This window comes from Balearica regulorum, chromosome 18, assembly GCF_011004875.1.
Source record: "Balearica regulorum gibbericeps isolate bBalReg1 chromosome 18, bBalReg1.pri, whole genome shotgun sequence".
In the NCBI taxonomy this organism is placed as follows: Eukaryota; Metazoa; Chordata; class Aves; order Gruiformes; family Gruidae; genus Balearica; species Balearica regulorum.
In genome coordinates this window covers 8,861,787-8,889,435 of record NC_046201.1, presented here as the reverse complement: position 1 = coordinate 8,889,435, position 27,649 = coordinate 8,861,787, and the positions used below count along the sequence as shown (strand labels likewise).

The window sequence follows — 27,649 nt, the reverse complement described above, 5'->3', positions numbered from 1 at the left end:
TCCCTTTCAGAAAGGTGGGTGGATGAGCTGTGCAGCAATTCCTTCCAGCAAGAGGGATGGAGGAAAGGCCATGGCTCCTCTGCTGCCCAGCTTGGGCTCCCACAGCTCCCCACTGCTCCGCATCTCCATCTGCTTTGGGGTCAAGGCCACGTGGGGGGTGGCAGTCACCGCAGGAGGAGGACTGTGTGGGGGAGCCGGAAGAAGAACGGGCAGGTGGTGGATGGGGTGGAGGAGAAAAAGAAGGGGAAAATTTGAGGAACCCAAGAGGAGGTACTCAGACCATGCTGGGGGAGGATTTGGCCACAGGGAACCCTGCCAGCACCAGGCAGAGCAGAAAGTCAATAATATTAAAGCAAAGATGCTAGATATTTTAATTCCCTGCAGCTCCTTCTCCTCAGAGGACAGTAATGATGACTGAAACACAAGCAGAAATGAAACCAGAGGCGTCTCAGTCCGGTTGCTCAGCCCGTAAGAGGCACAAGGAGCACAGCAGACACACGGCTCAGAGGCGGGCAGAGAGGACCAGCACGTGTCCCCAGCCAGCCCCGGTGCCACCCCCCATGTCACACATCCCCACAGGGCTGGGAATTGCCACCGGCACTGCCCCCCCACAACCCCCCCCCCGGGTTTGCTGTTATTTCTTGCCCTTTGGGGGCACCCCGGGAAGCCTTTGCTCACGCCAGGCTGCCTCTGCCTGCAGCAACTTCCATCTATTTCAATTAGAGAGCCTTCCCCAAAACGGGGCCAGGAACCTGAGCTCCTGCCAGGGGGATGCAGACGAACGGCCTCTGCCACGCTTGGGGCTGCTGCTCAGAGCCTCATTTATCATTTACCAACAGCACGGGCATGCCCAGCCTCCCCAGCACCGGGCAGGGGACAAGCAGCACCCCGCCACCGGCCAGGGTTAATCAGGTTTGGCCCCTGCCAACAACATCTTGCAGCCCGCGGAAGGAGCACACCGCGTATCTGAAGGCAAGCAGGAGCCTGGGGAACTCACCCAGAGCTGAGTTTCCTCCGGGAGCTCACATCAAGCTCAGTTAGAGCACTAGTGATTTATTAGGAGAGCTACTCCTCGGAGCAGCTGGGAGCAGTAAGGCTGTAGTACCGGCATCTGCTTCACCAGGGAGGGGCCGGGAACAACACATGGGGGATTTATGGGGCAAAACCTGCTGGTTTAGCACAGGGTGTACAGCGTGGGGTGACTCTTGGGGCTGGCTGGGGCAGGAGAGGTGCCACCAAGGCCAAAGGGTCCCTGGGCAATGAGCCGTGGGTGCAGGGATCCCACCTCCCTGCAGCACGCTGCAAAGCAGGCTACCAGCAAGTGGAGAAACAGAGGCGGCGAGAGGACCACAGCTCAGCTCCGAACAGACAAACGAGCCTTTCATTTCTCTTTTCTAGGGAAACAGTTTCTCCAGGTTTTGTCTGAAACAGCCAATCAAACCCAAACAGTTGCATCCAACTGCGAGGGGGGGGGGGGAATCCAGGTCTATTAAAAATGATGAAAGACACCTTGACAGTGTCCTTTTAATGTAATTAAAAGCCTATTTAGAGGCATGCCAAATGTTTGCTAATTAAACGAGCGCCTCCATTCTGTAGCCATAATGAAAATAGTAATTGTGATACTTTTAGCAAATCCCAGGTTTTTAGAAAAAAAAAATAATTACTTTATAGAAAATGAGTTACTAAATTAAACCATTCTTTACCCGCTGTTATTTTCACTCCTTTGCTCATTTTGTGCAGCAAGTTGAATCCTGAAATTACCTGGGACAGGTTTTTATTTTGAATAATGACTATTTCAAAGGAAATAGGAATAGAGAAAGAAGTAGGAACCGTTACCAGGTTCCCAAACCTTAACATGTGGCCAGCGGGAAAAGCGCGATGGGGTTGGCACAGACCGAAATGTGCCCACGCGGCTGTACGCCTGGTGCAGTCGTGACAGATCTCCAACAAACCGTCCCACTACTGCTCCATCGCTACCACCGGGACAAATGAGGGCCACCAAGGGAGGCAAAGCTTCTGCAGCTTGGGCACAAGGGGTCATAGAATCACAGAATAGTTTGGGTTGGAAGGGACCTTTGAAGGTCATCTTGTCCAACCCCGCTGCAATGAGCACAGACACCTTCAACTAGAGCAGCCCCCCGAGCCAGATTGCCATGTTGCTCATGGAGTCAGCCATAAACCACACTGAGCACCTGAGGATGAGAGAGGTGGTGGAGTCTTCATCCTTGGAGATATCCAAAAGCCAGCTGGACATAGTCCTGGGCAACCTGCTGTGGGTGGACCCGCTTGAGTAGAGGGTCAGATCAGATGACTTCCAGAGGTCTCTGCCAAGCTCAGGCAGTCCGGGATTCTGTGATGTCCAACCCAAGGAGTAAGAGGGCAGGAAAGATGGTCTTGTAGGAAGGACAAAGCTGCACACCACACCCCTGCCTGCAAATCTCAGCTCCGCACTCAAACGCCGTAGAAAAGTCAGGTAACACCTTTGCGCCCTACCTGCAAAATAGGGTCCTCAGCTTAGACTGTGAATTCCCCCAAGGCAAGAACTTCTCCTCGGTGAGCATCTACAGAGACCTGATGTGCTGGAGCTGCGCACCCCAGGCTGCCACTGCTCCCCTCCAAACGGGTCTGAGCTCAAACACAGAGGGAGGTGGAAAGGAACCAAGCACTCCCACCCATGCCATTAATAAAAACCCATCGCAAGAGTTTCCCCTCTGTCTCCTCCTCCTGCAGACGCTCTCAAAAGCGACCCTGACCAAGAGAGGGCTCTTACTTCTGTACCGGAGCCCACAGCACTAAAATGAGCATGGCTCTATAAACCACCCAGCGCTTATTTTTCAGCTAAGGTGCAGGTGTGTGCTTCAGCCCATCAGCTCTACCTGGCTTTTTCCCCAAGAGAAGACACAGACTTTGAACACAAGCCCACTAATCTAAGATGACACCAGGCTGAATCTAGAGAGAGGCAAGCGGAGGGGCAGCGGTGACCAAGCATCTGTGCAGGCAGGCAGCGGATGGCTGCCTCCCAGTTGTCGGGCTGCAGGGGCCTTTGATAGCAGATGGAGAGTCTGATTGCATTTGCTGATAATGGATTAGGAGGCTTATCTTTGATCTCGACTTTCTCCTGGTTAGCAGATTTCTTGAGGGGCTCTGTGGGGAGGTGTTACAAGAGATTTATTAACAAGATGAACTGCAATGCCAGGAAAAGCTACTTCTGCAAAATGCACTTTCCCTCTCACGCATGCACAGGCTTAAACCCGCCCTCCCCTTGAACACACTCAGCATCTTTCCTCCTCGGGGAACTTGAGCAGATCTGCTCCCTCCCTCGCGGTGGGCTGGCAGACATTCACTGATGCTATGGGAAGCCGCTGCAGTCCTTGCCCAGCCATCCAACAGCCTCCAAAATATCCTTATTTGCCAACAATGGCACACGAAAGCACCTTAAAAGTTAGGCAACCAGGGCAGAAGAAACTGTAGGCAGAGGCAACCGTGTCCCCTGTGTCCTCGGCACCATCACAGCCTTTCCCTGCAGCCAAACTCCTCTCAGCTGCTCTTGCAATAGGACACGGGATCCCAGCTCTTCCCAGGGCTGGGGACACAGGCAGCACCTAAAAAGATGTCCTGATAAGGTGAAGAATTGGTTTTAACGCCCACGAGGCTTTCAGGAGCTGGGTGCGACTGGCAGGTCAACCTCTCAGCCCGTCTTCCACAGAGAAGGTGGGTGCTCCCCACTTACCTTACGCAGCCCCCATAAATAACCGAGCGCAGCCAGCAGCATCGCCTGCTCCCAGCTGCCCCTTGAGCTGCGGGCAAGCAGCAGACACCCAGTCCCCTCCGAGGCAGAAGGCAGCTTGTTTGGGCTGCCTGAAGTCAGGTATCACACCTGGAAACCCTGCCTGCCCCCCAGCGTGTCCCACCACAGCCCCAAAGCAGGGCTGCTCCTGCAGACATCGCTCCCAGCCCAGGGAAGAGCTAGCTACTGAAGCTGCATGTTGCTGGCCAGCAAGTCTAAATAATTCATTTTCAAGTGTTTTTTCCTTGAACGTGATCCACCCGGCACGCCTCATGCTGCCCCAGAAGTGGGGTATTTTAGCAACGGTCCCAGCCTGCCTGCTGTAAGGCACCTGGCTAAGGCCAGCAAAGGAGCCAGGATTAGAAACTCAGAGCTCAGCTCCCCAGACTGCCTCACCTGTACCACGCATGGACACGGCACGAGATGACACTGCTGAACCTTTGAGATGGATGTGACCACAGCTACCTACCAAGCAGTAGCTACAGGGGAACGAAGGAGCAAGAAAAAAAGTGATAGGGGAGGCAGAGGAGAAGCAGGGAAAGTAAAGGAGAGAGAGGAAAGCAGGGAAGAAACGCACACATTCATCACCCAGAGTCCACTTGGGAGTTTTTGCTTGTTTTGTCTACAGGCACAAGTCTTTACTGCTGCTTCTGCTGCCAGGGAACAGGGTTGTGCTGTTGGTACTGGCGTCACTCTCAAGCACAGCACTGCAGCCACGTACAACTAGAGCCTGACCTCAGTCTACTGTGCAGCATGGCATTTCAGAGAGTATTTGGCTTTGGGGAGCAAAAAACCAAGCCAAACCCAGTCCTACTCCCTTCCTCCCTTCAGGATCTCCCAGTGCTGCTCCTGGGGCAGCGGCAGGAAGGGGAAGGTGGTGTTGACCATGTGCTTGCTCTGCCTGAGAGCCACATCCTGAGCTGCCTGCTGCCACTCGACATGTCCCATCCTGGCCAGCACAGTTTACCTCTACTCCCTTCCAAAGTGAACACAACAGGTGAAAATAAAGCAGAAACCGCACCTGGATGGATTCTGGATTTTTCTCTCTCAGCAATTCTCATCAGCTGTGGTTTCTCTGTGCTTTTGGAGTTTGCAGCTGATCTACAAACCCTTGGCTAGTGAGAGAGCAGAACTCCCCTGTCTGTGCAGTCCATGAGCACCTCTGAGTTGATGCAAAGCTAAAGTGCACGTTCATTTTCACTGACAAACCCACCCACAGATCCATAGCACGGCTCTGCGCAACAGGACATGCCGTTTCACATCAACGTAATTATTTGTATTGCAACAACAGCATTCGGAAAGCCAGGGCCCAGGTTGTACGGACATGGCTCCAAAGAATTGGCAATTCAACTCCACAGTCATTTATTCAGCTCTCTGGTGCTCCTGCGACACGTCTGCACCGCACAGCAGCAGCCAGCCCCAGAGAAGGGTTTCACAGCTGACCCCAACGGCAGTGGAGAGGATTCAGCCAGAACCCAGGTTCCTACAAAAGGATGCAATCAGTGAGCACGAGGGGACAGGAGCAGGAGTCATCCCTAAACAATAAGCAGCCTGCTGCATGTTTAACCTTATGCTTCGCTACAAGCTAAGTAAATTGGCTTTTCTCCGAAACGATGGCCACAGTGCATACTGTCACTGTGCCTGGGAGCCCGACAGCATCTCAAAATCAACATCCAGGGTGAGCTGCTGAGATTAAACAAACTCAGGTCAGAGCAGTTGTGTTGACTTTTAGCAGCAGCCTGCTTGCTCTCTGAAAATTAACCCCTTATCTTGTAACCCTATCTCCCTGGGGAGTGGTGTTGGAGTGGTCCCCGAATGCCATTGCAAAACCAAAGCCCAGATACAGACCAACAAACCTTATTCTTTCTTTTCTTATCCATGTTGCACATGGGATATTTGCAACAGATGAGGGCCCAGGCAGAGGAGCAGCATGGTAAGTGTGCAGCTCAGGCTGCACAGGAGCTATTCCCGCATCTGCCTTTAGACTCAAAGATGAAAAATTAATTCAGCAACCAAACCACAATTCATCTCAGCTGGCTAAGGTCTGTCTTTACAGCCAGGATCCAAGCACGGACACAGCTTAGCCTGGCCAATTTCCTGTGCTGATGCTTCACCCAAGACCCTGGCAGGAGAGACTCATTAATTACAGAGGCTGGAATTGTCTCTCCACTAGATAAGGGGGAAACCAAACGCAGGTCAGCAGCTGTATGTGCCCAAACAGAGCAATAAACTCTGGCAGCGAGCGCTACTACAAGCCAGCCCTAGCAGGGCACAACATGAGTGCTGGGTGCTCAGCTAAGCCTGGCCGTGGGCTGCCCCAGGTCCAGCTTGGTGGGTGGAAGAACGATGCCTTGGGGAGAAGAGATGCTGCTACATTCAGGACTTCATTGCCAGCTGTAGGCAGCTAGAAAAGGATTCCTTTACCCCCCTCGGGCTCTTAGCACCTGCTTGTTTCCACCCACTCATCTGCAGGTGCTTTGCCAAGGCAGTCAGGAGCTCTGCAGAGGCACCATGCCCCACAGCCAGGCAGCTGCCACAGGACCGATTCCTGCTGCACATCCTCACCCCAAAAGCAGGGCAGGTAGGTAGGACCTCACCTCCTGCACGTGAGGCCCAGCATGGACCCTGCAGCTTCACTGCTCCAAGCCTGGCTGCCTGTGCCATCACACTGGGAGGCTGAAGGTGCTATTGAGGTCACACACAAACCCCTTTCCCCAGCCAGGCTTCTGATGAATCTGATTTAATGAAACCATTAAATGCAAAAACATCACAAAGTGCCTCCCATTCCACACAATATCCTCGGAGGATAATACTCTGAGGCTCTCACCTGCCTGAGCTAACAGGATGAAGCTGCCACCACACAAAGAGTAGAGGAAGTTTCTGGGATCAACCTCATCCTCAAATGCACATCCAGACCGGCATCCTGTCCACCAGTCGCTTCACAGCTGGCCATGAATTTCCCACCAATACATCTCCCCATCCCTTCCTATGGCTCCCCCCTCTCCAAATCTCTCCTCCACAGCTAGGAGGACTCACTCTAAAATCCAGTCCTTCCCAGAGGAGAGGAGGTCAGCTCCACACATCTCCCAGTTTCTCTGGATCCCTGGTTTCCCACCCAACCTGACCCTGAACCCAGGACCTGCAGCCTCTGCAGCCGTTCAAGCAGGGACAGCGGCTCCTGCTGACTCTCAGCTGGAATTCTTCTCCCACCCCATCTGTGATTCCAGGTTTATGCCCTGTGACAACAGGAGAATGGGGCTGCTCACATCTAGCGCCTCAGAGCAAACATCATTCCTTTTGCTCTGTAAAAAGTATGCTACAAAGGTCTCAAAAATAAAATAAAAACCACATCTTCCATCTCTGCTGTATAGTATCGAGCACCTTCTTATTAACAGAGGCGTTGTGGTTTAACGTGGCAGGCAGCTAAAACAACCACACAGCCGTTTGCTCGCTCCCCCCCGCAGTGGGATGGGGGAGAGAATCAAAAAGAAAAAAGAAAAAAAAGAAATAGGGCAAAACTCTTGGGTTGAGATAAAGACAGTTTAAGGACAAAAAAAGGAAGAGAATAATAACAACAACAATAAAAGAATATAGAAAACAACTGATGCACAGCAGAATTGCTCACCACCCAAAACCAATACTCAGCTAGTTCTCAAGCCAAACCGTCTCTCAGCCAACGCTGCAGTTACATACAGAGCATGACGTCATATGGTATGGAATATCCCTTTGGCCAGTTTGGGCCAGCTGTCCTGGCTGTGTCCCTTTCCAGCTTTTTGAGCCCCCCCACCTTCACATTGGCAGGGCAGCAGGAGAAGCTGCAAAGTCCTTGACTGCTTGGCAACAACTAAAACCATCAACATGTTATCATTATTCTCATCCTAAACCCAAAACACAGCACTATACCCACTGCTAGAAAGAAAATTATCTCAGCCTAAAGCCAGGACAGGAGGGCAATTGTAATTATTGACACAGAGGTGAATGCAGAAACACCATCGGAAAAGCCCATATTTGAGAGCAACTGTATCCCACATCCTGAACCACAGAGCATCCATCATGTTCTGGCTGCTTCAGGAGGATGCAAGAAACCCTTTGCAAAACACACGAGACAACCTGCCCTCAAATCAAGCCTGTTCCTGGTTTCTAATACTTAGAAATTGGCTTAAATCCCCCAGCACAAGGTCTAAGAGCCCTTCTGCTTCTTCTGCGGTCATTAATTATGACAACTAGGTCTATCAGGGTTTTACATGCTGGAAGTGGTGCAGGTACAACAGCTAATTAGCATTACGCACACCCTATCACCTCTCAGTGCCCACAACCTCCCATCCGAGTCACAGCTCTGCAGAAAGAGTTGCTACAGAGAAGAAAGGAGGAGAAAGGGGGGGAAAAAAAATAAATAAAATTGTCTTGGCTCACAGCCCAAACCTTTCTCTTTTTAAGATGCATTTCAAGAATCTGCTGGCTGGGAACCTGCTCAAGTTACAAGGGAGGCTGCTTGTCAACAGCTGACCTGAGCTGGATTTAATTGAAAGCCAGTTTCTGGCGGTGGGAGCGAGATCGGAAAGGGCACCTTGGGGAGGCTCCGCACAGAGCAGGAGGACAGGAGCAGTCGGGGCGGACGGGAGCAACGCGAGTAGAGAGCACCCTCTGCAGCTACACGGAGGAGAGCCAGACCCTGGATTTGGAGAGTCTGGGTTCTTTGGGTTGGAGACCCCCGGGCTGCTTCCCTTAGCTCCTGCCTGTTAAATCGGTTTGCTTTGCACTCAGCATGCACCGAGCTTTCTGCAGGGTTCATCAGAGGGCAACGCACCGCTCGCATACAGCCCCGGCACCAAGAGCGCCCGGGTCAAGCCAGCAAGACCCAAAGGTCTGTCTCACAGCACCTGGGTGCAGAAACCCATTTCAGGGTGTTTCTCTGCAGAGGTTTTCCCACAGCGCTGCCAAACAGAGCGGATACGGTGCATTTCTCTCTGCTCCCCTCTGGCCAAACGCCCGCCCTTCTCATCAGCAGTCGGGCCAGCAGAACTAGGATGAGCCAGCCAGGGACGAGCTGGTGTCTCGCCGAGGCCCTGCTGCTGCAGGTCCTCAAACAGCTTCACAAGCCAGCGAGTCCCTCGAGCGCTTGTAACCTGCCTCTGCTTATCGTCCCAGAAGGGTGTGGGATCATCCCACTTCCCCACCCTTGCGCAGGAAGGCTTGTGTTAAGTTTTTGGACAGTATTTGACATCCTGTATTTTACAGCTACAAGCAGCTCCCAGGACAGCAGTGCTGTCTGGAGATTTGCACTGGATTAGCTGGGAGCAACCAACTGCTAATCCCAGCTCCACCGATGAGGATGCCTGTCGCCTTGGGCATACCACTGCACTTTCCGTTTCAAAATTCTCCTGTTTTGCAATATTTATCTCCTGCATGAAGTTTTTTGGGGGAGGATTTTATTGGCAGAGGAAAAACAAATCAAGTATTTCGCAGCAGTACTTTGCAGTAGAAAATATCGAGCAGTCTCTGCATCTAAGTATTATCGATATCCTAAGCCTTTAATTCCACCAGAGACAAAACAAATTCGTTTGAGAGTTTCAGTCAGTGACCCAGGAACATTATCACTCTTACTAAATATAGCCTCTCATGAAAATATTGACCATCAAACCGCGCTTTCGGCTGCTTAGAACTTACCAGGGTATTCTCACTCCTTTTTTCTGCCCCGCCACCTTAAGACTTTGTCACTATCTGAAAAAAAGTTTAATTTTTAATGGTGCAACACGACCCTGGGAAGACCTCAGGGCTATTTACAGTCAGTCACTGGCCCTTCTCCACTGGAGCCTGACAGGCACTTTCCTTAACTAACAGCATTACACGCCGTGCCTGGATCTCCCTCAGCACAAAGGTGTCGCAGCCGGGAAGCATGTCTCGAACACGAAGCTCCAGTGTTGCAGCACTTCACATCCTCCTCCCCTCCCAATCCCTGGGACCGGTGGTTTATTTGTTTGTTGCAGAACATCATAAATATTTTTACCAGCTAGCAAACTTTTAAATCCAATTGCTTTCTGCATGAAATGAAACCCAGTGTGCATAATGCCCTTTCCTTCCCCTACAGTCATTTTTTATGTCTGTATCAAATGACAGCAGCGCCAGCGTGAAAGCGCAGGCAGGCGCTGCTCCACACCGACTGATGAACGCCCGCCGGGGCACCGAGCACTGTCCTCTGCCACTGACTGCAAAAGGGCAGCAGCACTTCGCGTCTTACCCACACGTCTGAGAATTTGCAGAATTAAGCTCTTATGAAGTATAATTATTATAATTATTCATAAATGTCATTGAGATCTGCCTATGATTGCTGCTCTATTTCACCCCGCAATGAGGTAAGGATGGCATGTGAATACGAACACTCATTTTTCAGACTCACTCACGCCCGACTTTCTCCAAAACTTCCAATTACAGCACAAGTGCTCATTGTACTGGCGGGTTTAGCATTCCCTGCTGTGTGCCCTAATGTGCCAAGGGAGAGCATCAGCCCAATGCCCATGCTGTTAGCCTGCTGCCCCCAAGGCAGAGGAGGAGTCCCAGCCCTGCAGGGAGGAAAAGCAGCTACTTTCATCGTGCTGCAAGGCTGGGTCACCTACACAGAAAAAAACCAACAGCTAAATGGAAGTGCCAGCTGAGAAACGTGTTGGTTTTACCCTGTGTCAAGCTGAGCTTAGGAATACACAACGGTGGCCATTAATATCCTATACAGATATTTTATAGGTATATGTGTAATGGGAAGAAAGTTTAGAAACTGAAGTCTGCAAATTTCAGATGAGCGCTACAGAAAAATTGCAGCAAGGGAAAAGGCTGAGCACTCACTGCTATCCTCCGCCTGTGTTTTCCTCCGTCAGTCACTCCGCTTGAACAGGCCAGAGGCACTCCAGCAGCCTGCGATTCTTTCCGCTGCCTCCTGCTTTTGGCACCGAGCGCCCGGTCCCGTGGCAAAGGAGCACAGCATGCAGCCCCGAGCAGCCCCCGCTGGTTTATTGCTACGGAGGAAATAATCAGTCAGCACCGGAGCTGTTAAACAAAAGCTCGGTACCACGGTTATACTTCTGTGAGCACAAAACAAATAATGATGTATGGCGGTGAGGCTCTTTTAAACAGGTTATTATCTGTGTAATTGTTTTTTTTACAAGGATTAATAATCATAACAAAGTCTGCAGGTCAGGCATTACCGCAAGATGAGTGGCTCTGACAAAAAGCAGTCACCACTGCGTTTAGTAAGGATGCTTAATTGAAGCTAATTTTACTAAGTGACCTTAACAAATAGCAATTTCCCTTTAATATGACAGAATGAATGATGTTTTTTCATTTAAGGCACAAACCACCTATTTTTCCCCCCCCTTCATGATCTAACTTTGAAGTGTCAGCTCCTAAATATCCTTTTATCCAAAGATTCAAAGGGCTGTGCGCCGCAAAAGCTGACCTGCGAGGTTCTTTTCTATTTGTTCACATAAAGGATTTTACCGTCAGCTATTGAATACAGATTCTCTCTCTCAGAAATCAGAATACCAAGGCCGTCCAAAGATCACACTAGTGGAACCACAGTGGATTCTGATGAATCTGCAAATTACCGAATCTCAAGGGAGAAATGCAGCAGGCAAAATTTGCCTGTACTGGTCTCTTTGCACGAGGCACTTGTTACCTTCCCTGGGCTTCTTCAGCTCTGCAATCAGGTTCTTTCACGTACAATCCAGCCAAACGACAGTCAGCAAAGCTGTTCCCTGCTGCTCCCTCCATGCCCTTTAATCGCAGTAGGAAGCCAGGACTTAATCATGCCTTTTAGCCATGCAGTTTGACTGGACAATAACCCTCTATATTTAATTCTAGATAAACAGCAAGCTATAATCCACAATTCTGACAAATTTTATAGAGTCTATCAGACATACAGCACTTAAGCTAGACGAAAAATATCCAAAATCATGGGAAAGGATAGTGGAAGAGGAACCCACGAAGAAATAACATCAGACACCTCCTCTTGCCGAGCAGGTCAGTTTTTGGAAGACAGGCTCTCAAACAGGGCAAGGAAAGCAAACAGGCCAGGACTGAAGCAGCCCTCCGGATTTCCCCAATACGTTTTCCTAGCCTATGCCACAACTAGAATTAAGTGGTTCAAAAGAGTTTAGCACTAAACCATTTTCATGTTCCTAAGCAGGCCCTTACAGGTGCCACAAAGCACTTCTGAGATCCATCAGTTAAAACCGTGTTTACCCTTTACAAAGCCCCTGGCATAACAAGAGCAATTCTGACACTTAACAAGCATATTAACAAAAACATTGGCTGTGAGTCACTTTTATTTGCATGGCTGTGATCATGAAAAGAAATACAGTAAAGAGTCAGGTACACTCACTTGAAGTCAGCATTTTCCTTAGGATAATCATTGTGTGAGCCTGTCTCAATTATCACCAATTCTAACCCAGACACCTTTTATTAAAGTAAAAACAAAAGTTTCAACCATTTAAATTATACTTCTACAGTGTCAAATGTAAACAAAAGAGACAGGATAGGTTGGAGGAAGACACATCAACAGTGAAATAACATAGCAGAGCAAGTATGAAACAAAGAAGAATTGAGTCGATGCCAGCAGCAGCTATAAATGCCCAGACTCCATTGAACAAAGCACCCCTTCACACGCTGAGAATTATTCTCAGTTCCAGATTTACTCTCTATTGCAATTTAAGGATGTTTTTTCCACTCTCTCACTAGTGCTTCTCTGTGGTACTTAACACAATCTCTGACGTTAAACTTATCAAAGCATCATTCTGAATTTATCTGTGAAAACTACGCCAGTCTCAACCTTGCTTCTGAAACAGTGTGGTCATTTCAGAATGGCAAGTATCTTGTTAAGCAGCTAACTTCTCCACTTCATCTCCATCTTTAAATTCTCCCATTTTGTTAATATTTCTGCCAGCATGTTAGAAGACCCACCAGGGAACAAGGAAAAGACAGTAGTAACTGCTGCTGCCATTCAATTAGCATCAGTGGAGCTACAAGACTTCCAAGGAAAATAGTGGTGTAGATGAAGTCTTCAAAAAACACAATTCTCTAGAAGAGTTAATGGTCGTGATTGTAAGGTCATGTCTTAACTAACGTACAGGCGCAATTAAGAGTCAAAGCTGAGCATTGTGTCTATTGACATGACGTTGAACACAGTGGTTCTGACTTATACTGAGAGCAAACAATCAATCATTGCCCTAGAAAACAATCTTTGAGGTTCTTTTCACACGCAAGCTGCTAGGCAGCCTCTGCAACATTAATTACTGGCACTTAGTCAGGTTGATGTCCGGGGAACCACCTTCCCCAGCTGATCTAAACTCGTGGAGTTCCAAAAGTCAAATGGCGTTTCCTAGTCTGGTTAACTGACACACGGTCCTGAATCTATGGGTTTCTACATTTAAATTATTTTTCCATAAACTTAGACCACTAGTTCTCTTTCCATTAGAGTTTAAAATGGTCACAGAAACTGAAAGAACTATACCAGCAGACGACTTCTTTTTTTAATAACTGTACCACAGGAGGGTTTCCTGCTAAGATAAGGACCTCAGTAAAGGTTATGGTTGGTTTGGGGTTTATTTGCTTTTTTTTATATCCCTTCTGACTTTACCTGTATCTCCAGAAATTTATAGATTAGAATTATTTATAAAGAACATGTTGTAAATGACTCTCTTCCTTATCTCAACTTGCTAATATAGATTGTACCTTATTAAATTAACACAACAAAAGTAATAGCACATCCCTTAATCATGAGCAAGGTCTATAGTTGTAGAAATGTTCTTTCCATACATTCACATATCAAAACGAAAACCAACTGGCAAGACAAAAATATAGATATGCTTATATGATATGCATTAAGGACTGCTTTGTAGCAGCTTTTGGCATTCAAATGTCAAGAATATCAGTTTTAATTTCCTCTTTAGCATTTGTTTGAAAAACTTAGGGATGTGATATGTCAAGATATTTAACCTTAGTAACAACCTAAAAGGGTAAGAGGGGAAAAAAACACAAACAAAAGAAAGACTTTTCAATAAACCCGAGCAACTTAATGTGTAATTTCACTTAGAAAGATAAAATCCCTAATATAAACCAAACCCACAATACTACAAATGCAGCAAAAGCCTTTTTTTCAAAACCCACTTAATTTAACAGCATGCTCCCAGTTCAGATTAACACGAAATTGTTCGAAGAACAAGGTGAGAGGAACAGGGTGCAGCCTCAAGGCTGGTAAATGCTGAAAAAAAGATTAAGAGACCGAACCCTAAATGGATGTCAGCATTACTATTCTTTATATTGCTATACAACAAATTTTGACCAAACTAACAACTGCGTATAGCTGGGTGGATTTTTCACCTCCTGACAAATCAAAGAAATATGAATAAGTGAAAAGCAATCATGTGTCATCATCAGCTTGAATAACTGAGAACTGTCTCTTCAGAACAAATGTCAAAAGCAATACTTATACAGTCAATAGTAAAAAAAAAAACCCAAAAACATAAAATTGGCTATCATGATGCAGGTTTAAGAATTTCACGATTTCTTGTAAAACTTGTCACAGAGCAGTAATACTTCACTTTAATGACCCAATAAATACTTCTGAACAGCCTTCTAACATTATCTGATATTATCAGATCAAGCAGAACAGAGGGGAAAAAAAAGAGAAAAGTAAAGCATCAGATTCACAGAGGTACTGAAAATCTTTAAGTCCTAGTTCATTAGTATCCCTGAAAGTCAGGCTCAAAATGCTTTTTGAAACTACATAAACTTAGCAATTTTCTTTATTTTCTAATAAAATAGTTCATATAATTCTTATACAGCAGATGAACATCACAGAAGTTCATCATTAAAAGGGATCAATTTAAAAAGCAACCTCGTAAGAGCTGTAACCTAGCTACAGTTAAATGGCATTTTTAAAAGCATTTCTAAGTTACTCATCATCACAAGACCTGAGAATCATTTCTCCCCCCCCTTCATCTACTGTAAGACAAAATTGTTCCTTGAGAACTTTCAAGTCTCTTCTCTTGTTGAAATGTATGAGAAAAACAAGTCCCAGGAAGAGTTTGGAGACAAAAGTCAGTAATTCCCTATCTTAAAAAAGCTCTTTATCCCTTTTGGTACTTGGGAGAAAATACAAATGTGTAGCAACAAGAGAATTCTAATCACTGACAGCATCCTATCATCTACACCTTTTACAGAGCTCAGTATATAAAAACAGTATGCTTCAAATTAGAGGATAACAGGAATGGATAAGAGAGAGGCATTAGGGTGCTGCTAGTCACATTAATCATATATATATTGATTGAATACTGAATGCTTTTTCAGTTTGTCTGACAAATTGGAATGGCTTTGGTAACCCCTCGCTCAAACGCGTGTTCTGTCTCATTCTCTTTTACATCATTCATTAGATCTCCTGGGAATACACAAAGGCTTTCTTTCCCAGTCATCCTCACAGATTTCTTTGCTTGCCAAATGTTCAGGTGCCCTCTTATCCTCCCATTAACACCTTACTGATCTCACAGCAAAAACCTGCAGTGAATTTAAAAATCCCTTTCTATGTGCCTGTAAAATAATCCCTCTCTGCTGTTTTACTGCATGTGAAGAGGTCTGTGGTTCATGGGAGTCGTGTCTTACGTGTGCTGTGAGAGCAAAAGTGACAGCAGAGGTTACAGGAGATACCATACTCCCTCAGCAAGTTTAACCTTGGGCACACCTACGTAGTTATGACATGCAGGAGCTACTGACACATACCAAGTCAACTTTTTTTAACTTGTCTTTAAAGACAAGACATTAACATTCTGACTGTGCATAAAAAAGGTTGGCGAACAGTACTTTTCTAAAAATAGCTACACGGAGTGTCTAAAAACGCCTTCTCAGTGTTCCATACCTGCTCTCGGTTGCATCTTGTTTGCCTGCTAGACAGAAACATAACTGCAAGTACTACAGAGTCACGTAGACAGATAAAATCAAGGTGAGGTGCTTTCACTGCCCGTATTATACCATCTATAACAGTTTTGGATTAAAACTTAGTTACTATGCTAGTATCCTTGGTTTCGCATTTGGTAGAATAAGATTACAGTACAGTCTTCCCAAAATATCCTGAAACAACTTACATCAAGCGTTTCAGGTATTTTTAGACTATGCAGTAGAATAAACACTGCAAGATTATTCTTACAGTTCACATTCTGAGTCTATTTGTACTTTTAAAAAGTTATCTTAGACAATGCTCCCATCACAGATTATGATGAAAAATTTCATAGATCTCAAAAAGAACTATTTGGGAGTCTGGGAGGGAAGCCATGTCTTATGGTCCTTCATGTAGCATTACCCTGAGAAAGTTTCAGCAGCTATGCCAACACAGTTCAATTCTGAGATGCTGAACCAAGAGACTGTTCTCAATTATCAATACTTCACAGATCTCAGAATCACATCCTTAAGATGGCTAAGGGTAACTTCTTCAAATTCTTGTAAAATCTTTTGTGTCACACTACAACCTGATTCACTTTCTTCAAAAAAATCCATGCATCTGTTAAAATTTAAGCAGATGAAATAGATTAATAAACAAATGGTTGGAAAACAAGAAACTGGGTGATACAGACTAAGGCAATATTTCCCACAGAAATACTTCTACATATCTAATTGTTGAAAAAGTCAATGACATAAATTGATTTCTCAGTTGTGCAGACACACTCTGTGATATAACATACCTTATTAAAATATCACTCATTCAATACAAGAATTTGAGCATCTGCAGAACTAGAATATAGGAAAAATAATTTAAGGGGAAAAAAACTAAACTGTAATTCTGTAGTGCATGGTAGAGTGAAATTAGGCAATTACATTCTGAAATGTATGTCTCAGAACAGACTTGTTCAATACATAGATCTCTACATTTCCTTCCACTTCTAATACTGGATTTTTAAGAACATGCATATCACGCTCAGTTGACTAAAGCAAGAAAAAAAGCCATTCAAATTTGGCATTTTTTTTTTCTCCCATGTTTCACATTCAGTTAGACTGACGGTGATTTAGTAATAGCTTCTTCCATCTTAACCTCTGCAGCAGCTTGATCTTTTCACCTTCTCACATCACTTCACAATAAACGCGCCTGCGTTTTTCCTCACATTGGACTAGGCACGGTATCTAGATCAAATGCTGCTGTAGTCCGAGCCGCGGGCAACAAGAGCTGCTGCAGCCTCCCACTCCACTGTAAAGAAGGTAATTGTTCCAAAGAAGCCCACAACCACCATGATCAGGAGTTGCCACTGCAGAAGGAAGTAGTTGCTGTAGAAATATGCAACTGCAGCACAGATGGACTGAGAGAAAAAACACAACGTAAAAAGATTATCAGTGGAGATATCCACTATTGCATTACTATACAAGGATTATCAAATTGACATACACACAGTTTAATATGCAACCCTCAGTAGTATGCTTCTGCAGAAGATATATAATCTTAAAACTTCATTATACCTCAGCATATGTCTTGATGTGATATACAACAGATGTAGCTTTTACTTGTTATTTAAATAGTGTTCACTGCAGAAAATGAACACAAAACTCAAAAGTTTTTGTAGCATCACAAGTGCAGTTCTCTGTTATTTGAAAATAGTTTGTCTAGAAACAACACTGCCAAGGCTTTAAGATAAAATCCAGAAAACTACTTCCAGTTTTACAGCATCACAAACTATTCTATATCAAAATAACTAGAGGCTTTGACAAGCAGTGTTGCTTACTTGCAATCTTTCCTTTAAGGGTAAAATTTTCATTAGAGCTCATATAAAGAATCTTTATATTCCATGTCTATCTCAAATTCTTACCCATCACTGAGAATGATACAAAAATGGAGCAGTGCACAAGGAAAAAAAAAATCTTTTTGAAGCAAGCAGCTGTCATCTTTTAAGCTAGACACACTCTGACCTCTGCTCCCCACGTTAGCTGTTGCTGTGACAGCAAGAACAGTTTCAGTGCTTTGCACCACTGTTTTTCTACTGATAACTCTGATCCACACAGATCTTGACCTAGGAAGTTCGGTACCAAACAAGATTAACGCCTGTGAGTGAAGCGATCTATCCAAAATACAGCAGTTGTATTCACATTGTAGTAAGACTTTTCATCAAGTCTCCAGCTAGCATAGGTAGATTTATTTTAGTGTTCTGACAACTTAAGGACTGATAAACATGACTTAATTCTTCTTTTGTTGGCATATCCCGCTGATAACTCCCAGTGATATGGTATAACATCCACAAACTCTTCAACTACTAGTTACACAACTTGTTTCCTTTTAACTCACATCCCTCTGCCAAAGACTACTTTGAGTAAATAAATTCAGTAAATAGTTATTTACATAAAATCCAAGTCTGGTTAACTATACTAGCCTTTTGACTTCAAACTACAACTCCTAACACTTCTAACTTCCCTCAGAACTTGTGAGTAATAGCAGTTCGATTATATAATCACATCAAGCTAAACATTAAAGCTACTCCTACCTAAAAAACTTTTTCTCTCTCCTGTGAAAGATAAAAACCCAGGTTGAAATCCTTTGCAGAAACATAATTTTTCTCAGCTCATTAAAAAAACCCAGCCCAGTATTTCAATAACATTCCAACAGTCATACTTTCAAAAGGCTGTGTCATGTAATACCTGAACAAACTTAAAGATGGCAAAGGCAGGAGCGCTGTCTTCTGAGTACAGGAATCCTAAAATACTGAGGAGCTGGGTATTAAAGCAGCTGTCCCCCAGGCCCAACAGAAAGCTGCAGAATATGGCCACCTCTTTGCTGAAGGAGAAAGTGAATCAAATTTAAAAGCCACTCGTTCAAACAGTTTATATGTCTATAAACTATTTTTGGCAGACTTTTTTGGAAAGTGAGAATGGAAGAAAGTTATCAAACTAAGTTTCACTGGAAAAGAACTGGGAATGCTTGGCTTGGCAAAAAGAATAGTTTCATCAGATTTTAATTTCTTGAATGCAAGACTTCTGTTACTGTTACCTGCAGTCAATTCTACACCAAATTAGAACCACCAGAACAACTCATTTTGGTGCTTGGAGTCACAAAGCCCACAAGGCAGTGATTAAAAGCTGAGACACACATGGTGAGTTCATAAAAACTGTAGGAATATCAGAGAAATACCAATTCATTTTGCAGTAAAATACTCCAGTTTAAATAACGAATAGTCACCTGCACAGGCAGAAATGCTTATTTCTGCAAGTTAGCAGCTGTGCCTCCACAAACTGACAATGCCATTTTCACACAAAGTGGTAAAAAAGCACCCCAAAAGAAAGTTGCAATGATGAGATAAGAAAGCTCCCTATATTCTTCCCCTGACACTGAGCAGTATAAGAGACAGGGGTAGCATGGCTCCAGTTAGACCAAGTGGGCTTGACAACAAGCATTCAGAGTTTGGGAACCAGTGCAACAGTGCAAGGCTGGTGCTTCCTGCTGCAGCAAAACTGAGCCCAAAGTTGTTTTAAAGTAAACTGAATTCCTGACATCAAGTACAATAGTTGCTGGTCTCACTATTGCACTAGATATCAGGAATGTCGGTTCTCAATGACAGAATTGCTACAAAAGATCCTCAAGCTTTTTAGTCTTATGCCACTTAAATTCCTAAATTGGGCACACACTGGCAGAATATCTACCTTCAACAAAAACAGAATTCCTGGAAGCCTTTTCTATGGAGTTAGTCACTACACAGAAAAGCAGCTTTAAGGAGTTTTCTATTACAGGAACAAGCTCTTCATATACGTCTTGAGTTACACCAGTCAAAGGAAAAAGTTCACATACCTTGGCATCATATAAGCAACATCATCTGTTCCTTCCATAGGAGCAATAGGGGCATCATTTGGCATGTTGAAAAAAATTAAATAGAAGGCTATGAAATGGACAACGATGCCTAGCATCACAATAGGGTTCCTGCCAAAGCGATTATTCTTGCTCAGTAAACCAAAGATTCCTCCACCTGTATGAATGGGAAAGATTGGATAATTAAATCAGAACTGAAGATGTAAAGAACAGAACCAAACTTAAAATACTGGGGGGGGGGAAGCTGAAAGCTTAAATGATAAACTTCCCCATATTGGATAACCAAGATGGACAGATGTGAACACAATCCCAAGGAGTTTGCCAGATCTGCCAGCCCCATTTGCCAGATGACATAACCTTTGGGTTGCTATAAATGTCTGGGAAATGTGGGCAGGAGATTTATCAGATGATTGCCAACGAAGACACTTAACCTTTCTGCAAGTATTTTCCCAGCAGCCACTCAGCATTGCAACAGTACTAAGTGCAAATGGATAGCCTTGTGCTTAGGTCTTAATTGCAAAAACATGCATCTCTGTGGATCCAAGTTCCTAGTGAACAAAGACAGTGGTGGGGGTTTTTTGTGGGGGGTTTTTGGTTTGCTTTTTTTTTTTTTTTTAAACACTGCAGTAATTGAGTTTAAGCAAAAAAAAGTAATTTGATGAACATTACCTGTGTTCAATTTTATTTAAATGTCAGATCGCATTGAACACAAGCTAACTTTTTTAAAGAAAGAAATCTTTAGCGTAATACTTTTTAATAAAAGTTATAAGATCACTTAAGAAATAATAAAAATGTAAACAGAATACTATTTAAAAACGGAATATCACAATGCTGAAAGCTCCCTAATAACATTGTAGTCTAGTGTTTCTCTCGTTCTAAGTTTTATGTATTTCTTTGCACTAACCCAAAAAGAATGCAAAATCTTAGGATTCATAGTCATCAGTATTTCACATCCTAGTGCACATTCACTTTACATAAAGTGTAATTCACAGTGCAATAAGGAGCCATGTTGACAATTTTATTTCTAATATTTCATTTTTGGCTTACATAATCATTGCTGGAAGCTTGAAAGACACTATTCAGTTAAATAAAACAAAAAACCCAAAACATTTTGAGTAACTACATCATCTTAATCCTTTTTTTGTCTATAAGATAGGAAGATTAGACTCACCTAAAATTTCTCCAACACCAATAAAAATACCAGAAAGACCAATAAGGCTTTTCTCTTCACTGCCAAACCTATTCACAGCACCAATACATGTTCCGTATACTCCAGAAAAGAATGTTAATACCAAACCTTTGAAAGAAACCCAACAAAATTGATAGATTAACTATTATGAAAGTTATTAAAAAATTCCTTATGTCTAAAGGCTGTTTTTTTCCTAAAGTACCTTTCAAATACATATATTTAAATGAGGTGTGTGTAATAGAAGCAATTAAGGAATTTTAAACTATGTAATTATGATATGCTCCTATGCCAGTTTACAAAAACTGTATTAGAAAAAAACACTGTGTCACTAATTAGTGTCACACGTACTTAGGTTCAGTACTGCTTCTGTTGACACAAACTCTACATATAATTTATATTTCTGCTTTTCAAGAACTTTGGAATTTCCTGTGTAAGTTTTTTACCCCCCCCCAAGTTATGGCATTCCTAAGAAAGACTCCCTGCACCCCCAAATACCAAAAGAGCTAAGATGCCTACTTTTCTATATATAAAGAACTAAAACTGAGAAAGACTGTTCTTTATTTAAAACTGTTCTTTCTTTCTTTCTACTGCCACTACTGCGAGGAAAGGTAACATAGTTGAGTCCAACGACCATGACTATAAGCAACCATCAATGCAAAAATGCCAGTTCCACAATAGAAAGCATATTTAAAATGATGCAAAGCATTATGCCTAAACAAAGAAAAACAGTTCAAAAACGGAATTCAAAAAACAAAGTTCAAAAATTTACCTCCTTTGGCTTTTGCTACTGCAAAAATATGGTACACCATATCCCGGTCTACATGTAGCAGGCTACCTAACATGGAATATGAACTGCATACCCTCAAAAAGGGGTGAACTTTGAGTAGTCTTAATAATCCAACCATCAATTTTTGAAATAAAGGCTGTGTTGGCCTTACAGGATTTTGTATTTTCCTACATAAAGTGGCAATATTGACCAAGAGCCACCAGATGGCAGCAGCTATTTTTTTCAAAGCTGGACTGATTTTTTTTTTTTCCTGCTACCTATAAAACCAAATTTCAGATTAATCAGGCAAAACAAACCTGACTGATTCCCTTCCCTTGTTATCTTGCCTCACATTCCCATCGCACTAAATATCGAAGAGGAATTCAAATTAGTTAATTTGGGTTAACACAACACTTCAGATGCTGTGAAGTAAGCTGTACCTCAGATTAGTAGCTGGTGCAAGCTACTACTGCTATTTCTCCACCAGAAGCTGACTGCAAACTTCAGCAGATGTTATAGAACTGCTTATAGTTTGTTCGTATCTAAGTCTTTCTTTTCACCTACAAGAGCTAACAACAATTTTTCATAATAGTGATTCAGAGTTGAGGTTCTAAAAATGCATCTATTCTTCCTAAAACTTAATTTGATCATGAACAGAACAGAATCTGAAGCCAAATAAGGAGCAAGAAACACCCCCCAAAAACTGTTAAAGGATCCCAGTAATGTTTTGAACATTTTATAGTGTTTTTGTGGAAGAATCACTTTAGTATATGGCAAAAATAAATGTTTTTTTATTCCACAACTCATACCTTGGTCTAACAATTGCAGACCAGGTTTAACTAAAGCTGTTAAAAAGAAAGAGAAGTCCTGCCACAGCAAATGCTAATGACAAAAATAGTTGAAAGTGGCTGAACTGTTTCCCAGTAGAACCAAGACTAAAGTGAAGGCTGCTGGAAATCTCACATGCCTTAATGAAGGTGACACTGAAAGTGTAACGTACAAACGTTATTTTAATTCAAAAGCGATGCAATTGCATTAAACATAACCTACAGTCTATTGATAGTGTAATGCCAAATCCCATAAAAGCCAGCTATGTAAATTTTGCAGAGATACAAATTGCGATCCTGCTCTGGAGTTAAAATTCCAAACAATGCCCTGACACTGCTACACGATGACACACACTGCTTGCTTCATACCTGTGTAGGCTGTTGTAACACTGAGAAGCATCATTTGTTTGGTGAAGCTCAGCTTTATAGATTGCTCTGTAAAGACAAAATAATGGAAATTAATATAACTTCTGATTACTCTATTAAGATAATCTACACTTTCTTTTGCTCTTTGCTCAACACAAAAATAGGTTAAAATTATGCCAACTGTGACTTTATTACAGTAAACAGTGCCAACAAACCAACCCTGACCTGTCATTTAAAAGAAATGCTGTGATTTTAAACCCTTTTTTTGTAAGAAATGCAAGGCCGGGAATATTAAGGAGGGGATACACAGTTTTCAATTAGCAGACAATTTTCTGTCCGTTGTCTTTTTGTACTGTCTCTCAGTTCATGGTGATTGTCTCCTGAAAGGATAAGTAAATTCTCAGTGAAGGTCCCCACATTCTCAAAACAATCTTAACAGTCACGGGCAAACCACATCAAACTTCAATGGAAACTGCAGATGTTCCAGTTCAAAGTTGTTGTTTAAGTGCTATCATTTGGTGACAAAACCAAAACAACATATAACTCTGCCTTTATCTTGTTATGTTAGTCATTTCTTAATTTTTTTTTTTTTTTTTTTTAAACTTTCATGCCCTAGCTTTCCCAAGTGGTGACCTGTTCTTCTGGAGTTCATCTACAGAAGGAAGCTGTTGTGAAATAGCTTGGATCTGAAACTACATCAAGGAAGCACCCCTTCAAATTTCTCCTGGACTGTATTAGTATGTAACTGAAGTGAAGTTTGCTTCACTTTCTTTGCTTGCAGTCAAGCTTTGTTTGTATGATCCTGTCACCTGAAAGGAGCACTTGTGAAGTGCAGAGAGCCAGCTCACACCAATCGCACACCAACAGTAACATGATCACAGAGTAGTTCAGTGGTTCCCAAGCTTTTCCAGTTGCAAGCTCAATTTTGGCTAGGCTCAAAAACACAAATGCTCGCATAGACAGCTGAATTCCTATCAGGCTCAAAACTCCTCAGTCCTGTGTCCCTATGTGAACTGTCATCTCTGTCTGAAAACCACTGCTGTCCTGCTTTTTCGAAGCGGGCCAGCCCTGAAAGTCTATATTAAAAGTGGAATAACTGAAATGCATTCTTAAAACCTTATCTGTTCACAAATTTTTGTTCCAAGTGATTTGTACTGGAAAGCATGTGTTAGTATTTTTTTGAAACAACTCTTATGTGAAACAGTACTTACTGAAGGCAGCCACCGCTCTCATCATTTTGTTTTGTGCAGACCTGGATAAATAAATGACTTGATCAAAATGAAAAAAGAATAACTACATTGTATCACTGTGCTAGAAGGCAGCTTCATTCTTCAAATTTTCTGCACATTTTCTAGCCCAGCATTATGTACTGGAATATACTAATGTATTATTAAAGTTTCTGAGAATCTAAACTACTAACTACAAAACTTACTTGCTTTCTTGTCTAGTGAATGTTGTTCAAAAATTACCCTGCTTGACAGAATCTTCCTTCTGAGCATTTTTAGCATTGAAGATTATTTCACTGGCATACTTACTGATGTTTTTTCTAACACTTTCATTGTTCTTTAAATCAAACAAAAATATTTAAACTGATGCCTCAGGGCACGCCTCTCGTCCTTGACTGAGGGCAAAATAGACTATGAAAGGCAGATTCATATTTAATAAAAATCAGTGCAGAAAAGAGGTTAAAAAAAGAGATACCTTTCCAAAGGCACTTACTCATTAATGGAAAACTTAATGTGCAGTACCACACTCCACCCTTGAGAATATGTCATATAAAGATCATTAATTCTCACTTGTTAAGGTACAGACACTTTTCTATTAAATCTGTAAATTCTACAGGTTATTCATAACATCTATGTTTCCAGTTCAGAGGGGAAGTGAACGTGATGTTCCATTGAGGAGTAGGAGCACAAACGAGCGTATGTGACAACATGTTATAAGCACTTACGAGCCGTCCTCCAGGATTTCACTAGCAGAATCTTCCTCCCCTGGAGCTTTTGTGTCCTCTTGTTTCCTAATCAGAAAGAACAGAACTGTGCCCACAAGACTGATAACAGTCAGAGCAATGAAGACAGTTCTGCGATCACTCTCTGTGGAAAAACAAACAAGAGTCATAACTAGATGCACAAAAGCAACTTGAACCAATTCAACTACCTTCCAAGAACTAAAACAGACATACTACGGAAGAGTGTTTAAAATGCATACTAATTTTCTAACTTACCTTTCACGTGGAGCAAAAGGTACCCAGTTGCTGGCAAATTCCTGTCTCACTTTAACGATGCCAATAAAATATCGGCATATTAACAAGTGTCACTCGCATTTTCTGCCATGCAAAGGTTATGACCAAGGATGAGCCAATTAACAAAGGAAGTGCATAAATTATTAGCAGAAGAAAGCACATCTTTCAAGACTTAGATAATTCAGAATGGACATAGCAAAATTCCCCAAAACCCTAGAGAAAAGCTCCTTACTAGCATCAGAAATATTAGTGCTGTAACATCATAAACTGGTAGGCTTGTGAACTACAAAGGCCTTAAAACCACTGAAACCTCACTGACACCGCACACCAAGTGCAACTGGAGGGAGGCAACTGCTGCCCTGCGCAACCGACTTGTTTGGCACCAGCAAGTAACACAAAAGTCACTCCCATTTACAAATACTAAGCAGTGAAAAAAAAAAGCCAAAAAACTAATAGTTGTGATTGAACTAACATATGATTCTGAAGATGTTGCCTACGTTTGTATTTACTTCCCCTTTAGCTTAAGGACAAATGTAAAATTGTTCTGTGTCAATTAAAAATAACTTGTGTGTGATTACAGATCAAAAAGAGAGTATGTGCTTCACCTTGAAATGCGTACAATATCTTTATATAGGTAGTAAAAGAAAGGAGGAATTGATTTTTAAATGCTGTTAAATCTTCCATAATCAACATTTTTTCAATAAAGAGGAGTCTCAGGACATCTAAAGAGGGGGGGAAATGAAACAGCAGAACTCCCTGATAGTTAATTGCTCTATTCTGCAAGAATTTCTGCAATGAAATTTAGAATGCACAGAATTTCAGGCCCACCAGGTTCAAAGTGTCTCCAATATTTTCAATAACATTTAAACCTTTGTGTTAAAGGCAAAGGAATGTGGAAGATAACTTTTAAAAATTAACCTGTGCTGCGCTACACCAAGCCCTTGTCTGTGGAGAACCTGAAAAGACGGATCTAACAGAGGCATGAAGTGGACTATTCATCTCAACAGGGCGGTATTTCTGAGCCCTGATAATTATCATTTAAAAGTTAACATCTTATTCCTGACTGACTACAGTAGAAGTATCCTCACCTCTCAAACGTTAAAATAATTGACCATTCTAGTAGATATTTTACTTTAAGAAAAACTCTAACAGTCATTATAGAATGGGACAATCAACCCTATTTGTTTACAAAATGTGTTTTTTCCAGCAATGCTCAGTTTTTATAACTAAAAATCTTATGACTCTGTTCTATTTTCACCACTGCAGTTTTCTTAGCTGATACCCCCACTTACCTTGCCTTAAACAATTGCCAGAGATCTCTGCTCTAAAACCACTCAGTCCCAACCACTATCCAGCTTATTCCTAAGAATAAGGTCCACTGTTCTCTAATTCCTGCTCTTTACCAATCTAGTGCGATGTCAAACGAAAAAAACCTATAGTATTAATTACAATCCCATCAGGAAGTAGTCTTCATAAATTATGTCAAGAAAGGAAGACTAAGTTCTTTACACACTCTTCCAGCAGTGCTGCCAGTTTAAGCAGCAGCAGCCCAGCCTCAGTCCAGCTGCAGATCTCACTACTTTGTGCCAGCACAATAATTAGTGCAGCCATGAAGTGAACCGGGATGGTTTTCCTTTCTTTTCCTTCATTTCATAGATTAATTAGTCTCCAATCTGATTTAGAAGGACTGTCTACACCAGGAGCTTACTTTGGAACAGAATAGTGTATATATTAAACATATAGCCATTCCAGAATAGCTTTCCCCAAAATAAGCATATTTTGGCACAAGCATGTCTGCAAACAGAAAATCCCAGAGTAGCTATTGTGGAAAACTTTATTCTAAGTTTTAAGTTACGTTATTCTATACCTATTCTAGGATTCTGAATAATTTCATAGATAATATCCTAAAAAAAGGTACTCAAAGCACATTGCACGCAGGAAAACAACATACATAATACAAGGGCCACGAGTACCATGGAACTCTGAGTCAAGAACATACTCCAAAAATAGTCTATCAAACTATAAATTGGGAAAAAAGTCTGCTGTTGTATAAGTTTCTTGCCACTTTCTAGTTCATTATTTCATCTGGTTTATTCATGTTCCCATATTTTAAAGGATGGCATCCCATATAAACAAGCAATATCTACCTGATATGTGAGTTTTTCCTTGCCAAGCGAAGTATATATAGAGGTTTCCAAAAAACAAGCTGTAAACAAAAAGGAAAACAAAGGTGAACAGCACTTTTTGTGGTAAGATTAAGGTTGTAGCATCACGGTAATACTATTCTATGCAAAAAAACAGTACTATGCAATTGTGAAAGAAATAAAGACACTAGTCATTCTCCACACAAACTGCTTACTCTATATAAAACTTCACACACAGTGGTGGATTCTTCCCCATAATGCTGACTATTCATTTTCAGCAATCAAGACACAAGGTGTAGCAAAAATTAGGAAATCTGCATCTAAGTTGCCTCTAATTTTGGAAAGGTATAGGTTAGAAAGCTGACATATTTACGGAGATGATTTTGTAATACTTCCTTAGAAGAGTCATGTATCTTGTCTGAAATATTACCCCAGCAATGCTAAGTCAGTTGTTAACAGCTCAAGGGAAATTCTGTGTTCCTACCTACAGTTTCCTGAAATATAGTAATTC

The 27,649-nt window shown here is 42.7% G+C and overlaps 2 protein-coding genes across 6 annotated transcripts in view; one reads left to right on the top strand and one right to left on the bottom strand.

The window, feature by feature from the left end:
- ST6GALNAC1 (ST6 N-acetylgalactosaminide alpha-2,6-sialyltransferase 1) overlaps positions 1-27,649 on the top strand; it is a 282,118-nt gene that overhangs the window by 162,708 nt on the left and 91,761 nt on the right. The gene's annotated exons all lie outside the window — the stretch shown is intronic.
- Positions 1,651-27,649, bottom strand: part of MFSD11 (major facilitator superfamily domain containing 11) — a 34,379-nt gene continuing 8,380 nt past the window's right edge. For 2 of the 5 annotated variants that reach the window (XM_075770945.1, XM_075770944.1), the window contains exons 8-15: positions 27,142-27,200; positions 24,704-24,845; positions 23,964-24,004; positions 22,756-22,821; positions 20,776-20,901; positions 19,587-19,761; positions 18,443-18,578; positions 12,073-17,115 (exon numbers count right to left, since the gene is read on the bottom strand). In XM_075770945.1, coding sequence (XP_075627060.1) covers positions 16,948-17,115; positions 18,443-18,578; positions 19,587-19,761; positions 20,776-20,901; positions 22,756-22,821; positions 23,964-24,004; positions 24,704-24,845; positions 27,142-27,200 — 913 coding nt within the window. In that variant the 3' untranslated portion in view covers positions 12,073-16,947. Of the gene's footprint in view, positions 3,145-8,763; positions 10,795-12,072; positions 17,116-18,442; positions 18,579-19,586; positions 19,762-20,775; positions 20,902-22,755; positions 22,822-23,963; positions 24,005-24,703; positions 24,846-27,141; positions 27,201-27,649 lie in introns of those variants that run through there. The other 3 variants (XR_012838300.1, XM_075770946.1, XM_075770947.1) reach the window with 3 other exon arrangements.